This window comes from Anser anser (assembly GCF_964211835.1).
Source record: "Anser anser genome assembly, chromosome: 8".
Lineage (NCBI taxonomy): Eukaryota > Metazoa > Chordata > Aves > Anseriformes > Anatidae > Anser > Anser anser.
The window spans coordinates 18551492-18566714 of record NC_139728.1 but is presented as its reverse complement, the minus strand read 5'-3'; the positions used below and the strand labels follow the sequence as shown (position 1 = coordinate 18566714).

The 15223-nt window shown below is 38.1% G+C and overlaps 1 protein-coding gene across 20 annotated transcripts in view; it reads left to right on the top strand.

The window, feature by feature from the left end:
• The window catches only part of ADGRL2 (adhesion G protein-coupled receptor L2), a 388201-nt gene that overhangs the window by 308433 nt on the left and 64545 nt on the right, over nt 1–15223 (top strand). For all 20 annotated transcript variants that reach the window (XM_083846278.1, XM_083846287.1, XM_083846290.1 and 17 more), the window contains one exon: nt 6190–6403. In XM_083846278.1, the coding sequence (XP_083702404.1) occupies nt 6190–6403 (214 nt within the window). The remainder of the gene's footprint in view (nt 1–6189; nt 6404–15223) is intronic.

Genomic DNA, 15223 nt, shown 5'->3' with positions numbered 1-15223 from the left:
ACAGAAAATTACTTACTGTTGTAATTCTGCTGCTGACACCGAATCTTGGAAAACACTGAATCTGACAAGATTTTTAAAATTTTAAATGATTTTTTAGACCAAATCAGCCTAATAAATTCTAAAAAATATTTATTAAAAAGCCACCATTAGTTACTTAATATTTCTGATAGCTCTTATTCCTAGCAATTCATATTTTTATTTTGCAAGAAACGGGCTTTCAGATTTTAGCCAAATAATTAAAGTGTGCAAGAGTATGTTGGAGAAACCGAACTCTTGAAAGGAGTGCTAAAAATCCCCCCTCAGAGCTAATTTATTCAATGAAATAGTTGTCTTGCTTCAGCATAATTTATGTGCACATTTAAATGATCAAGTGTGTTCATTCGGGCTTCAGACCTCTTTGTTAAAGTTCTAATAATGAATGTACTTTCATGTACATTGTTTTGAGCTAATCCCATTTTTATGAATGGGTTAAAAAAAAAAAAAAAAGGAGAAAGATGTCTCTTCCTAGAAAATAGATTTCCTTCAATAACTAATCCTTTTTTTTCTGTAATGTCCCCTGCTTCCATCATCTTAAATGAAAATAATGAGTCTGTACTTAAAACGGCAAAGAATACAGCTGTAGGAGAGTATTTTTGAAATGATCGCTTCCTGCCTAATTTTATCCAGACTGGAACAGTGGGGTTTTGTCTGCCGTGCCGCAGCTCTGGCTGTTCATGTGCTATCTGGTGGCTTTCAGTGAAAGAAGAGCGGAGTGCTGTGAACTCCAGACCTCTGTGCAGTATCAGAAGCTCTCACTGTGCCAATGTAATCTTTTAATAGACATGCTTGCCAGAATGACTTTTTTCCCTTCAAAGATAGAATTAGAAAGCACAGTTGTCATTTAAATTGCCTCTATCGTTTTAGTCGTTGGTAGTGATCTGTTGACCAGTATTGGATAATTTAAAAGCTGTTTAACGAAATAACATGCTTATCTGTGTGAAATATACACAGCAGTGAGAGACAAGAGCAAAAAGTCTCCCTTGACATAGTTCATGGGATTCTTTAGAAACTGCGGGATGCTGAGGCTTTTTTTGCAGAATTATAAATGCTCTGCAGGACCCATGTTGAGAATTTGCATGATTTTCAGATGGGAAAGTGTGTTCAGCTGCCTGTGTGCACCTTCTGTGCTCGCACGTCTGCACCTTGCTGAGCAAGGGAGAGGATGCTGCGTACAGTTTGCATTGGGCTCTGCATTTGTTCAACATATATTATTGAAATTCTGCCCAAGATGCATTGCTTCATCTTGTGTAGAACTTGAATCATCATGTTTCATGATTTGGTAAAATAAAAGAGATTGTGAAAGAGACAACTGTAAACATTCTGTTTGAAAAGATGTGCTCTTTTCAAAAGACCTTTCTGTTAGAGCCAAATAACACAAGAAGCAATATTTCCTTGCTCACCGAGACATATATATTTCTGCAAAGATTTGTTTTGGATTCTCAGTTCTCCCAGTATCTGCATTCTTTGAAATTATTTTGTATTTCCATGTTGACTTTCTCTGTGCTTTAAGTTTTAATCAAAGGTTCCTTGCTTCTGATGTTGAGAAGTACTGATGTTAGCCTGTTTACATTCCACTATTTTTCCTCTGTATGGGGTGAACATTCAAATGTAGTGGTTCCTTTTTGCTTTTATCTACCAAACTTAGCACACTCTCTTATTATTGACAGCTCAAAAAGATGGAATGCTGGTGGGCAGGATGCTGTGAATTATTAACTTTTCATTGCACTTTGACAAATTTAGGTTACCTTTCTATAGACAAATCATTTTTTACTGAGGAACCAGGATGGTAGAATGGTAAAAGGCGTTGCAAATTTATATTTAAAAAAAATTAGTCAAATGTGAATTTAATATATTTGAGAAACCCAGTTCTAAGTTACATTTCTTTTGCAGAACGTCTGTTTTTTCATTTTATAGATTAAAGTGTAAGAGGAAAACTTTCTTTGTGATGTTTCATTTTGATTTTTTTCTCAGCATGTACATACATTGACCAATAAAGCATTAAAGAATGCATATTACCACTGAAAATACCCTTTACTTTTCTTTTTTCTTAAAATGGTGATTTTGTAAAAGCAGTTTATTTTGTTCTATGAATAAAGAGCCTGCACTCAACTAATTTGTGAGCAGATAAAATGTGCAGGAAACATATGTTTGCCAGGAAGTTTTTTTGTAATCAAAACGGTCAACATGACAGAAACCATGCTCTTTTTTCTCATTAGGTATTATTCTTCTAACATTAAAAAAAAAAAAAAAAGCCCACGCAACACTGATGAACATATACAGACTTGAATGAATCAGAGACAGCATATGCTGCATGTGGTAATAGAGCCTTGCTTGAGTTGCTGTTTAGGTTGTGCTGGAAATCCCAGCCCTGGCCCCAGAAGGGTCTGTGGCAGTCAGGCAGCTCTTTATGCGGACACTCCTCCATAGAGAGGAGCGGTGTCATCCATGGCACAGTTTGCCTGGAAGCGATTAGCAGAAACGAGGAATGTTGATTTCAGCCGTAGGAGGATGGCCAAACAAAACACATTTATGCAAGGTACAGTAAGGCAAGCAGTGGGCTGAATACAGGTTGGTTAGAAAATCCGGTGTTGAAAATCCTCATGACGAATTGCACTGGAGATACAAAGTTACTGGTGACAACAGTAATTATTGACGGAGCTACATACTTATGTCTGAAAAGCCCTGGAATGATGCAGAACCAGGCAGCAGCATTCAGATGCCGGTCTTTCAAACTTCCATCCTGTGGCAGTGCATCTGTTTATCGGGAATTATCTCCTGAATGTAAATCAATTTCAGTCCTAAGTCATTGCACCTGTTGCCAAGAGGTATTTATTCCAATCACTTGCCTAAAGCACAGGGAGTTATTGCTTGACATTTTATAGCTCCAAAAAAAGCTGTCGTTTCAAAATCATTTGTTCAGAGAGGAGAAAATGGAGCAAAACAGTTCATTTTACCCTAAGCACTGCTATTTGGCAGTATTCACATTTGCACGGCACAAAGCTGCAATATTGATTTTTCGCTCACAGGGCCTCCCACTAGTTCTTTCTTCGATTGTCAGGGTTGCAAGATGGATTGAATTACACTTTGCTTGTTGATATGCTTATTTTTTTTTTCTTTGTTGGTAGGAAAAGATTACAAATAAAGCTTCAGAATAAACATCACAGCAGCTTTGTTAGTAGACTTTAAATTTATTTATTTTATTTACTTAAAATTCCCTCTGCGCCATAGCGGTTCCTTAGAGTGATCTCCCCACCTACCACATGCTGCATTGTTTGGCTTTATTGCTTGCTGCTTTTGCAATATCACACCTATGTTACAATCTCAGGTGTGTCCTCTGTTGCTGGTGAAGTGACCTAACCTTGGTCTAGCATTTTTAATGTTCGTTCTAATACAGAACTCCTCCTGTATGACTGCAGGGGGAAAAATTGCAGGATGAAACACATTCACAGTACTATGGCAGTGGCCAGTTGCTACAGATGATGAAATAAGATTTGCAGGTAGCTAATCTCGGAGGTCTTGTCTTTGAATTTGAAGTATTTCCTATCAGAAGTACTGGCTGTGCTTCAGGGTCTGCAGGAAGGGTTCGGTGCTCATCGCAACCAGCTTGGTGTGGTTTTGTCAGCCTGGCACCGCAATGATCCGTACGTCCGACCTGCGGCTGCAGGCACGCTGCCTGCGCAGCCACCGAGACCTTGGGGGCATCAGCCTGGGCCCCCTGCTCTGCCATTCACCAAAAATCCCCTTTTGGGCAGCAGACCCAGCTGTGTCCCCGCTTGCGGCTTCCTTCTTGCTGATGGAAACCCAAAAGCAGGGCTGTGCGACGGCACATGGGGGGCCTCCATGGGAGGGGACTGCCGTAGCCCTGTGGCGGAGGCAGCCCTGCTGCGTGCAGGGGGTGCAGGCACCATTGCCGTGAGGGATCGAGTTTTATGGGGACGGTGTTAAATTTGACAGGAGCAGTAGGATGTAGGAATGGCAGTCACTGGCAGCGTTATTTTTGGTCCCACTGCGGCTGTCGTGATGGTAATTAATCAAAGGAGCTGCTGCATGCATGTGTAGTGGGGGCTTTGTTCCTATCTGTGGTGGGGGCTTTGTTCGTGCCCCTCTCCGTGCCCATTTCACGCCCTCACTGAGCCGTGAGCAGCTTCTGTCTTCATTGTATTAATTTGCTGCATGGGAGGAATATGTAGGGTGTTAACGTGATGGATTCGCATTTCAGCTCTTTCCAGCTTTCAGCTCATGATACTTCAGCAAGCCTCTAATAATAGTGTTTGTTATTACGCATGACATGCTCAGCCAAACCTATAGCCAGGAGTGCATTTTAGATGGAATTGTTGTGTTTTCCACAGCAACATGGCCTCTTCTCTTATTAACAAATACTAAAACACTGGCAGAGCAGCAACACCCGTTTCATGTCGGATGAGATTCCGTAAAATTTAAAGCAGAGGCAGATGCAGCTGCTGCGCCCTGGCCTGCCCTTCCCCTCGTGCCAGGGCAAGATCCTGTCCAGCGAGCAGGCTAAGGAGCTGCTCCTCTGAGACCTCATCGGTGCTCCTGACATGGAGGGAACCAGGGGTCAGGGCGGCCCTGAGCATTAGTCCTCTGCACGAGGGGAGCAAAACCTGGTGCTGGTGCAGAAGGGGAGCCGGGTGGACGGGATGATGGGCTCTGACTGCCAGGGAGCCACATCCTGACACTGGTGTGGTCGTTACCAGCAGCTCTTCCTTGCAGTCCTAGCAGATCATCATCATCTTCATACAGTAGGACTTCAAATCCACAGATCATTAATTCAGCGGAAAAAGTGACAGCCTCGGGTTCATATGAAAATTTGCTATCAAGGGGTTATCTCAAGTTGTTCTTTATCTTTTTAGATCCTTGCTTCCTTCCCTCTTCTAACGTATCACACTTTTTTTAAAAAAAAAAAAGTTTTTTTTTTGCCTTCAAAACACCAGAGCTTCAACTTTCCATGCTTACTAGCTGTTTCTCTTTGCTGTCATAACTTGTCTCCAACAGCCTGCACTGAAATATTAATGGCCTTGTGCTACTCCATTACTATGACTTTTTTTTAAAAAAACAGGAAATATCTGTGGTTCAGCTGAAAATTTACAGGAGATTTACTATCTTCAAGATACAAGTGTTTATCACTATCATGTTACCCAGCTCATCCTCCAAAACACAGTAGTGTCCCCATTTTGTAAGAAACAGAAATATTTTGTTTAATAATATACTAGTAGCTATGTACAAGGACGGGTATGGTTTTTTGACATATATTGTGCATAAAGAAATGTCTGTAAAAGACTATACATCTGGATGAGTATCTGGACCATTGTTCCGTTTCTAAGGCATTTGGTATGGCTTCATTAGATAGGTTACCTATTTTTCAGAATTCTCTCATGAAGAAAAAAATGTTAAAAATGAGAATTCCTAAAACATATGTCATTTTTGGGAGGGACAGGGAGATTTTATACAGTACACATGTGCAGTTTGCTGTACTGGTCATTTATGTATTTGTTCAAAACCTTCTAGCTCCTGCTTGTGGTTTAATTTCTGTAAAAGGCACAGAGAGGAGAACGGGAGTTCAGCTAGGTGAAGTATCAGCACATATATTAGATCTAGTGGCACAGACATGTCCATGTTGGGGACATAAAGCAGCTGAGCAAAAGAAAATGAACTCTTTCTGGAGAAAGGGAGATAGAAATAAATTAACTTGAAGCTATGGCTTTGCTCCTTTGGTGTTTTTTGTTTGTTTTGTCTTATTTTTAAATCACTTCTGCATGTGCAACTCCAGCCTGCTCTGCGACTTCCCACTTTCCGCCATGACCTCTCTGTGCCCAAAGTGGGGAAAAAGAAGCAGAGAGGAGAGGTGAGAACAGGAATGTGCAATGTAACCGTGCAGACATGCTGCCCTGTCGAGGGTTAGAAGCGAAGAGGAACTTCCTCTCTTCCCAGATTAAGGACACAGCAGCAGTGATGTCGGGAAGTGACAGTTTTCATGAAAGATGCTTCACTTAACATGGTACTGGGTCAAACTGTTTAAAGGTGCACTTCCTTTAGGATGCTGTCGAGAGTTATTGCCGATGTGACAGAAAAAAAAATAGTCCAATGCAATATATCCTTTAGGCTCAATCCCATTTTTTTTCTCTTTTTTAGGTTTCAGCCGAGCAGCACTACCATTTGGTTTGGTGAGGAGAGAGCTCTCCTGTGAAGGCTACTCCATTGACCTCCGGTGTCCAGGAAGCGATGTTATTATGATAGAAAGTGCTAACTATGGACGGACAGACGACAAGATTTGTGATGCTGACCCTTTCCAGATGGAGAACACAGAATGCTTCCTTCCAGACGCCTACAAAATTATGACACAAAGGTAAAAATATATATGTCACTTTGAGAATCAAAGAGGAAAAATGTCTGGACTAAAACAGTAAGAGCTATATACTGTAGAAAATGCTGTGTTGCACTTGACAGATTGATGCTGAGGTAGTTTTATGTCTATATAGAAGGAAATAAAAATCACCAGTTACAATTAGAGAGGTTTTTTACAATTCTTTGTGCAAAAGGAAAAAGTGGGAAGATAACTGCAAGGAGAATGGAACAATTAATTTATTTGGGGGTTCCTTATATTTCTGTCTTTTACGTGGCCAAACAGCACTTAATTTTTTCTAAATGGCTGTAGCTTCTCCATTCCTTGGCAAACTACACATTTCTTTTGAATGCATTTAAATTGCTGTGCTTCCCACCTTCAAAATGCTTAAAATGTAAAATGCCAGGATGATTAAATGCCAGGATGATTACATGTCATTATACATGTGTGTACATATGCATATAACCATACAAGCACATGCTAATTTAGGTCTTAGTGACAGTGACTGTCAGTAATAGAAGATGGAGGAAGAGCTGATAAAAGTGTTTGTAGTACAAAACTTACATCAGAACTAATATTCATAGAAATTCTTGCACATCTAAGCTGAATATGAGCATCAGTCCTCTAGTACTGACAGTTGTGGAAATGTCAGGACAAATCAGTCACTGGCATTTTTAGTAGCTTTAACTACAAGGGTGTTCTAAGGCTAGATAAAAAGTGTTTGGCATTTTTATTTTTTTTTTTTCTGTAAAGCTCAAAAAAACTGAAAATTTTCCTCCTTCGCCCCACATAAGTTCAGGAAAAGTAGTGAATTGAAAAGTTCAGGACCGGTGGGAAATTTTTCTCCCAGTGCATTTTTCTTAGGATGAGGAATCCAAAAAAAAGGGGCAATGAGAATAACCTGGTAATTCTCCAGTACGCATACACAGAGATATCAAATCAAATATGCAAGTCATCTTGTATGCTGCTATATTTTGTTTGAACATAGAAGTCAGTAACACATGGTCATGTCTTAAAAGTAATCTTCCTTTTTGACTCTCAGTTCACTCTAGTTGTTATGACTGTTGCAATTTTTTATCACTTTCATGTGAACACTTGGACATTCTCTATTTCTGTAGTCAAATATTTGGGCTCAGTATTAAGTTTCAATTTCAAACGGTAGGGGAAAATTAAGGATATCAAGCCTTTTATTTTTGTTCTGTGTTCAACCTGTGACTTGTTCTGTGATCAGTAAGGGAAAGGCTCCATTGCTAAGGTTGTAAAAAGGTGATATAACTTCTTTAAATCATGTTTGAATTATTATTTTGTGGTTCCAGTTCGTTGTTGTTAATTAGATCAAGCCAGATTTCCATTGAGACTGCAGCAGCAGTGTCATCATCCTCTAATCTGTCAACTCCCTTTGAAACCACCTTCAATTGCTTTTGTAAATGTAGTGCCTCTCTGTAGACTTCCTTGTTGTGTAAAATGCATGTTGTGTTTTGATCAAAGTCCTCCTTATGTTTACTGCAAATACACAGATTAAGGTAGTCAGAGACAAATATAGAGGCACAATCTTGCTTAAAGTGACATCAAACTGTTCCTGGAAAGCTGAAATTTGAATCTTCCCATTTCAATTAATCAACTGTAAGTTTATGGTAGCAGAAAGTATTTTTGAACTTCCCCACTCTTCCAGTCTTACCATTTTTTCAACAGTCTAAAATGAAGACATGATCATATATAAAACATTGATTCAACATATCTCTGCTCAGAGACAATTTATCATTGTCATTCTGTTTTATTTTCTGAACAAATGGCAAAGATCATTTGATATGCTACTTCCTATTTTTATCTAGCATTTATAGTAATTTGGAAGTTTGGTTATGTAGTTTTCTTTCTCAGATCCTGTCAGTGAGTAGAAAAAATGTCTCCTCTGCTTTGTTAAATCTTTTTTGAAAATTGGTCAATTTGTTCTATTACAAGCATGGAACAATATTGCAAATTTCTCATAAAATATTACAAGTTCTTGTATCTCATCTATTCATAACTGCATTGGTGATTGTAATTTTTTGTTGTCTAAGGCAAAATGTTTAGAACTTGGTGCATGTCCTTGATCTGATATCTAAAAGTATCACATCAGCTGTATTTTGGTGGCAGCAATTGCATAGAAAATAACTCACCTGAAGGACTGTCAGACTCACTGGTTTTATTTTTTTCATTGACAAGAAAAAATAATTAATCCATTAGAACATTTGATCACAAAGAAAACTTTTCTTCTATACCTTTAGAAATAAGCAGCAATAGTTTTGACATTGCTGTTTAACATCTTGCAGTGTTTACTTTTAAGGGTTAATTAAATGTTTCTATCACTTCAGCCAGCAGTGCCTTTACCACTGCTTTTGACCACTCGAGTCCATTTTAGACCTGTAGTTAAATGCAGTTCCATGGCAATTATTAAACACTCATCATTCATTTGCAACATTACTCCACAGCCTTCATACAGCAACTAAATTTATTGTAGTTACAGTGGGAAAACACTAGAGTAATGAGATCAATACTGTGAAATCTGAAGATTGAAAAATAAGATGATCTTTCCGGTTTAACACAGAGCCGTGTGATCACACGCCCTGCTCCCCTTTGAGAGGTTTTGAGATTGTGACAAACTTTGTGTTGCATCAGCTCCTCTTTATTAGAACAAACGTAGTATTTTATCCTTTTCTTTCTTTTGTACAGTGCTCAGATTTTTAACGTAGTGTTTTCCTAGGAAGCCTGAGTAGAACACTAATGACTTCACTGCTTTGGATTTTTACCTTTGTAAAGTCGTTATTAAATTTTTAGTTCCTCCTTGAAATTACATCCCAATTATTGTAGAATAAAGTCCTCCACATGCATTTAGATTCCGTGTAAACTTCAGAGTGGCACAGTTAAAGTTGAAGCTTTGAAGAAAGGGACTAGACCTTCAGAAAATCCCTCTCCTCATCCACACTTTTCTGATAATTAACCCCAGCGTCTGCATGCAGTCATGTTTGAGAGATCCTACCAGGAGTTAAGGCTGCCTGTAGAAATAAGCTTATTTCTAAAATATTTGGTGACTTAAACTCCTTGGTTCTCTCCTATCCTTTACAAGGGGCAATTCTTCTCTTGCTTCCTTTTCATTTGAAATAGGAATTACACAAACAGGGAAGCTCAGGATGCAAAGCAGCCCGAGGAAATTGCTGCAGTTGCTCGCGGGTAACGTGTGTGTTCGTGTGACTGCAGCCAGAAACTGTCGTGAGACTTTGAAGTTGATAAGGCTGACTAATACTGCTCTTTATAGACACAGCGGAGATTTGAAAATTAACATGATAAAATTTGCTTACAACTGCTTCCATTGTAAGTAGATTGCAGGTGGATTGCCGGGGTTATTTTCAAACCACCTGGGCGTTTAAGGAGGACTTTTGGCCTCCAACCTCAACTTCAAAGCCCCGCTCTGCAGGCTCCAGCTGCAGCTGGGCCACAGTTTGCTGTTAGGACAGGCACTGAGGATTTCATAGGTACCACATACTGTTTGGATTTCTGTTCTGTTAGCTTAAAATAACAACAGATCCTTAAAAGTACATGTAAGGACACACTCAAAATGCATTTCAAATGCTCAGGCACATTGTGTGTGCAACTTTATAATGTAACACTAAGCTGCAAAGAGGCTTTTTTTGCATTCTGGGACCTTTCTCTCTGAATTAAAAATAGGATTTTTTTTAGTAAGTATCACTTTTCTTAATCCAAAAATTTTGGGTTAGGAAATGTTGCTGTTTATTTTAAAGAGCAGACACCTTAACTACCTCGATGATTCCAGTTCAGTGCCATTAGATAATATTTTTTGCCTGTGTGTTTATATAAATGCTTGGGTAATCTGGCAGAAAAATCAAATGCATTTTTTTTTCAGATCCATTCCAATCTATACATCTTATTTTTTGAGTAAATTGCCATTATAGCTATTTGTTGAGCTTGTAGAAAAAATCTGTTTTGTATTTAGAAAAAATATGATTAACCCTGAAGCTATAGGATAATACACATTGAGATTAAGTTCAAGCAATTAATGTTGACAGCCAAATTAATGCTAACTTTAGAAAGAAAATATTATTCACTCCTAATAATGGCTAAAATACCTTGATTTTTTAAAGAGGAATTTCTGATCTGTGTTATGACACACAGTTGCGGTCATCGAAAAGAAGAATAAGAAAAGAAAGAATAATTCCCAAGAAGAATAATTCCCAAATCTTTAAAACTTCATTAGAAAACATGGTGTCGCAGTTAGTATATTCAGATTATTTTTGTTCTGCAACAGAAAGGTGGTTATATCAATCCTGCAGTAGGAGGTGGCCTTGAAATTTTATTTTCATCCACAATTCATACTATAATATTATATATATTATACTTCCCTATTTAATCAGTATTATTTGCCTTTTTAACTATGCACAGGGAAAGCAAACCTCATAATAGGTAAGCATAAATAGAAAATCTGTTAGGTGTAATAGATGAACTTGGGGAACTTAAACTCTTTGAAATACCATTTTACAACATCGCTGCAGAAGGTGAAAGGATTAAAAGAGGCATAAATCCTTTCCAGCAGTAAGCATTTGTCTGTTGCACGTATCCTGTCCTATCTATAGGCCGTGCAACACATGTACCTTCAATTACCATGTCCATCATGACAGCAGTGAGTTCATGCTTGCGTTCTTGTTACCGTGAACTTTTCTCGCATGGTAATACAGTAACCTGTTATGTCCATCATCTGTCTGGCGGGACAGCTGCGCTCGAGTGAAGGGTCTTCAGAATGTAAGTGGCGTGCCTCCTGCCCCACAGGGTGATCCAGAGAGAGATCAAGGAAGGGCCCTATCCATTCCTTTTCCTGAGGTATTATTTTTTCCTTAATCCCTCCCAGAGTGGGGGTGGGAGAACGGAGATGTTTGTTCTTTTCCATCTATTCACATGTCCAACAAAGACATCATTTTAAAAAATCCTGCATACAAATGAGAGCGAGACATTTTCGGAAGAAACCAGTTCTCCTCTGAAGACTTCGCATCATTTGAGTGTTCGTCTTTTTCCTGCTTGTCAGGTCTGCAGTGGAAGCGTCGTCATACTGTATTAGTTTCCTTTCAAGTGAAAACAAGTTTGATCTGTTCCCTAAAGTGAGTGAATACAGAAAATCTGCCACTAGACTCCAGGCTGGGATGGACAGTAGGTAACTGCTATAGCTGATTAATCTCACTCATCAGAGTGAGGCAGTCTGGCCAAAATACCAGGCCTAACAGCACATCTTCTCTACTAGAAGGCAAAACAAGCTGTGGGGTTACTGCAGAAATGAATTCGAGCCTTTGCGAGACTTCCATGAAGAAGCATTTTAGTGCCTCAAAATGAGCTGCCTCAGACAGGGCCAGGTTGATTGTGCGTTTAAACTATACCACGCCTCCGATTTGCATTTCTTAGCATGACTTAAAACAGTTTTCCTGGGCAGGATTTGATCCTCTGCCCTTCAAAACTGACTGTGATTGTGGTAATGGCGTGCGTTTCCCTGGGGGTCTGCCAGGCTCAGACAAGGCTCTGCTGACCCCTGCTGCTATTCGTGCTTTTTTCCTTGCTTTTCCTTCTGCGGACGAAGATTGCCTCCCTTTGCTAAAGATATCATGTTGTGAAAAGTGTCTCGGAACAAGAGGTATACCTTGCCTTTTGCTACTTTCTGGTCATTAAGAGCTTGCATTTCTGTCCTTTTCGTGTCAGAGAAACACCAGTATTGATCATAAGATATCACAGGCTGATGCGGGCAGGGAAATTCTCGGAATTCGTGCGCAGCAGAGTGGCTGTGGTGTTGGTGCGGATCTCATTTGTGAGGTTCTTCTTTTGCTTTGGCATGCCAGTGGTTTCTGCTTCAGCTCGCCGACAGCTGCCTCACAAAAGTTACCGTAGAAAATTATCAAAATTAGATGTCTCTTTTAAGGATCCTTTAAAAATGAAGGCTTTTACTGATCTGAAGCAGACATAGGTCTTAGTACAGCAGTCACCGCCATCAGTAATTTGCCGTAGCAGAAGTGTAAAATGCTCTGTATTTTTAAACGGCACTTTTCATGATAACAGGTTGCGGTCTGATTGATTTTTGTTTTGTTTTGTTTTCTTGTGTGTTAATCTCAAGACTTAGTTATGACTCATACAGAGAAAAAACATTAATACATGTAGAATATTTTCATAAACTAGGCATAATCACAGAACCTAGAATATTCATGACGCATACCGTAGTCCTTGGCTTTATTACAGAAAAGAAGAGGAACACCCATGACTGAGAACCTTATCTGACATTGTTCATTTTCACTGTCATTAATATGAAAGTAGGAGGGCTAGTTTACACATTAAAAATAGCGTTTGCTTTTTTTTTAAATTTTGTTATTATTAATGGGGTTGTTCCACTGTGGTATTACTTAGTCGATTAAATACAAACCCTCAAGTTCTGAGGTTCAGAGCAGTCAGTTAAGGTGAAATAGCTGTTAATGGTACTTGCTCGTCTTTTTGTGGTGTGTTTTATTATTATTTTCTGCAGAGGAAATTACGTTACACATGTGCAAGCACATATGTACACACACACGCTGCTGTAATCATGGCATTGGACAAGCTACAAAGGAAACAATAAAAGAATCATTGATACCAACTAATGACATTTAAAATTCAGATTTAGTTTACTTCAAAAAAGATTGGATTCATTATTTTGCCAGGGTGTAGCTTGATATTTTATTTAGTGTTTCCATGTCTTATATTTAAGTTGTTTTTATTTCCTTTATTACTGGCAAAAACAATATCAAACTCTTCTTAAGTCAGTGCATATCTTATCTAGCAAGATGGTATATACATATTCATCAGTCTTTCCTTGCTGTTTATGTGCTAAAATAAATATAACTATACGTAAGTATGTATAAATTTTTAAGCATTATATGTTGTTTCTTGTCTATTTGAGTACCATATAAAATACATTCTTCAGACTGTGATTTTCTTGGTCCTTTTTTCAGATTTCTGAAATGGGCTCTACTAGGTGTACCTGTTGTTTAGCCTACAAGTAGTCGTGTACTATATATTTTGGCTATGTAATCACCTCTCTTGGTAATTTACTGATGATTGTGAGAAGCTGACAGAGACAATGTAGCTTAACCTTCAACACGTTATAGTTGAAATTTGTATGACTTCTATATAGTTTTCAAATTTCTAGTCTAGCCCTGTTACAGTTGCGTTCATAACTTGAGTATTAAAAAATTCTGATTTACTTATATATTACTGTGTCAAATATAGTTCGTATGGAATAATACTATAATAATTGAAGCCCATTAATTCCTCCCACCCCAATATATCCTCTATAACACTGAGCCAAAACAGCTACGTTATCAGATAAGTTGATTTAGGACTTTCTACATGTGTTCATATAGCCATTTATCTCAACCCTTGCTGAGGAGACCTTTATTAAGCTGTGATGACTGCTGAATATGAAATGTAACCAAGATTATTTTTTTATTCAAATATAATTTAAATATTCATCAAAGAGGAGTTATGCTTGAAACTGACAGAGACTATTAACATCAAAAAATATAATTAACTGCACTGGGTATCATGAAGCAGAGTTAGCCAAATAGCCGAGAGGTCTAATTGCTCTAGAGTCTGAGAAGCAATAGTTTTATTTTATACTGTTGCTGTGGAATTAATAGTGATGTGGTTTCCTATGTGAGGCAATTAAAAGCTGCCTGTTAAGGTTCATTGCACTATAGGAAATCCGTTGACTATCACTTAGTAAACAGAACTGACATGCAAAAGGTACGTGAAGATGGGCAGAGCAAGGTATAGATTGGAAATTAGGACATATTAATATGAATTAAATATATGTAAGTAAATTATGAGTACTTTCTAGTATTATAAATCCAGCTCTAGCAAAGAAAGTGAAAAGTTCATTAGAAACACAAAAGAAATAGAATTTAAAAATTATTACAGAGAAGCTATTTAATTCAGAGGAAAGGAAGAGAAGAGTAACTGGTTTAAAAATTAAAAAGTGGCTACAGAGTATAGAATGGAGCAGATCTTATAGTCTGGAAATTTCCTTCTGCCACAGAATAATCGCCTACTTACAATAAAAAAGAACCTTCTGACCTTTGTGGCTCAATTAAGCTTTTTAGTTGAATTCAACAAGGAAAAAAAAAAAACCTTCTTTATTGAATCCCATAGATTATGCATGTGCTCAGGCTATATAGCCTAAAAAGAGGCGGTCATATTCATGGTATTTCAACATTAACGAGGTTGCTGGAGTGGAAAAGTTTAAGGATCAAAGATTCAAACAGTAACAGTATTTTACAGCATTTTTTTTCACTCTAATAAGAAAATTGCAACCTAATTGCTTAATAAATAGGCCATGATTACTGAAAGACATAGATAATTTCCCGCTTTCCATTTTGTTTTCTACATATTGCAGAACAATAATTAGCAAAAATGCTGTGGCCACAAATTATTTTCTTTCATATAAAAAGTATAAATAAAATGAGTTTGCATGTGTATTCTTTAACTTAGTATGGTAGTCAATTTTTAGATTTTTAAGAAGCAATCTGAAAAAGTGTTGGACTGGTAAAATAAAATCAAACAAAGAATTCAGCTAGACTTGCTGTTATATATATAAAGATTGGCTGCCTGATTCATACATTATTTAGCGTGCTTACCCTGTTTATATCAGTGACATAAGAGTGCGTGCTACTTTCTCCGAAGAGCACTGTCTTTGCCGCTTCACAGCACAGTGCCTTGTACTCCCAGGCTTGCACATGGTGTTAGCAGATATTTAAAGCACTTCAGCCT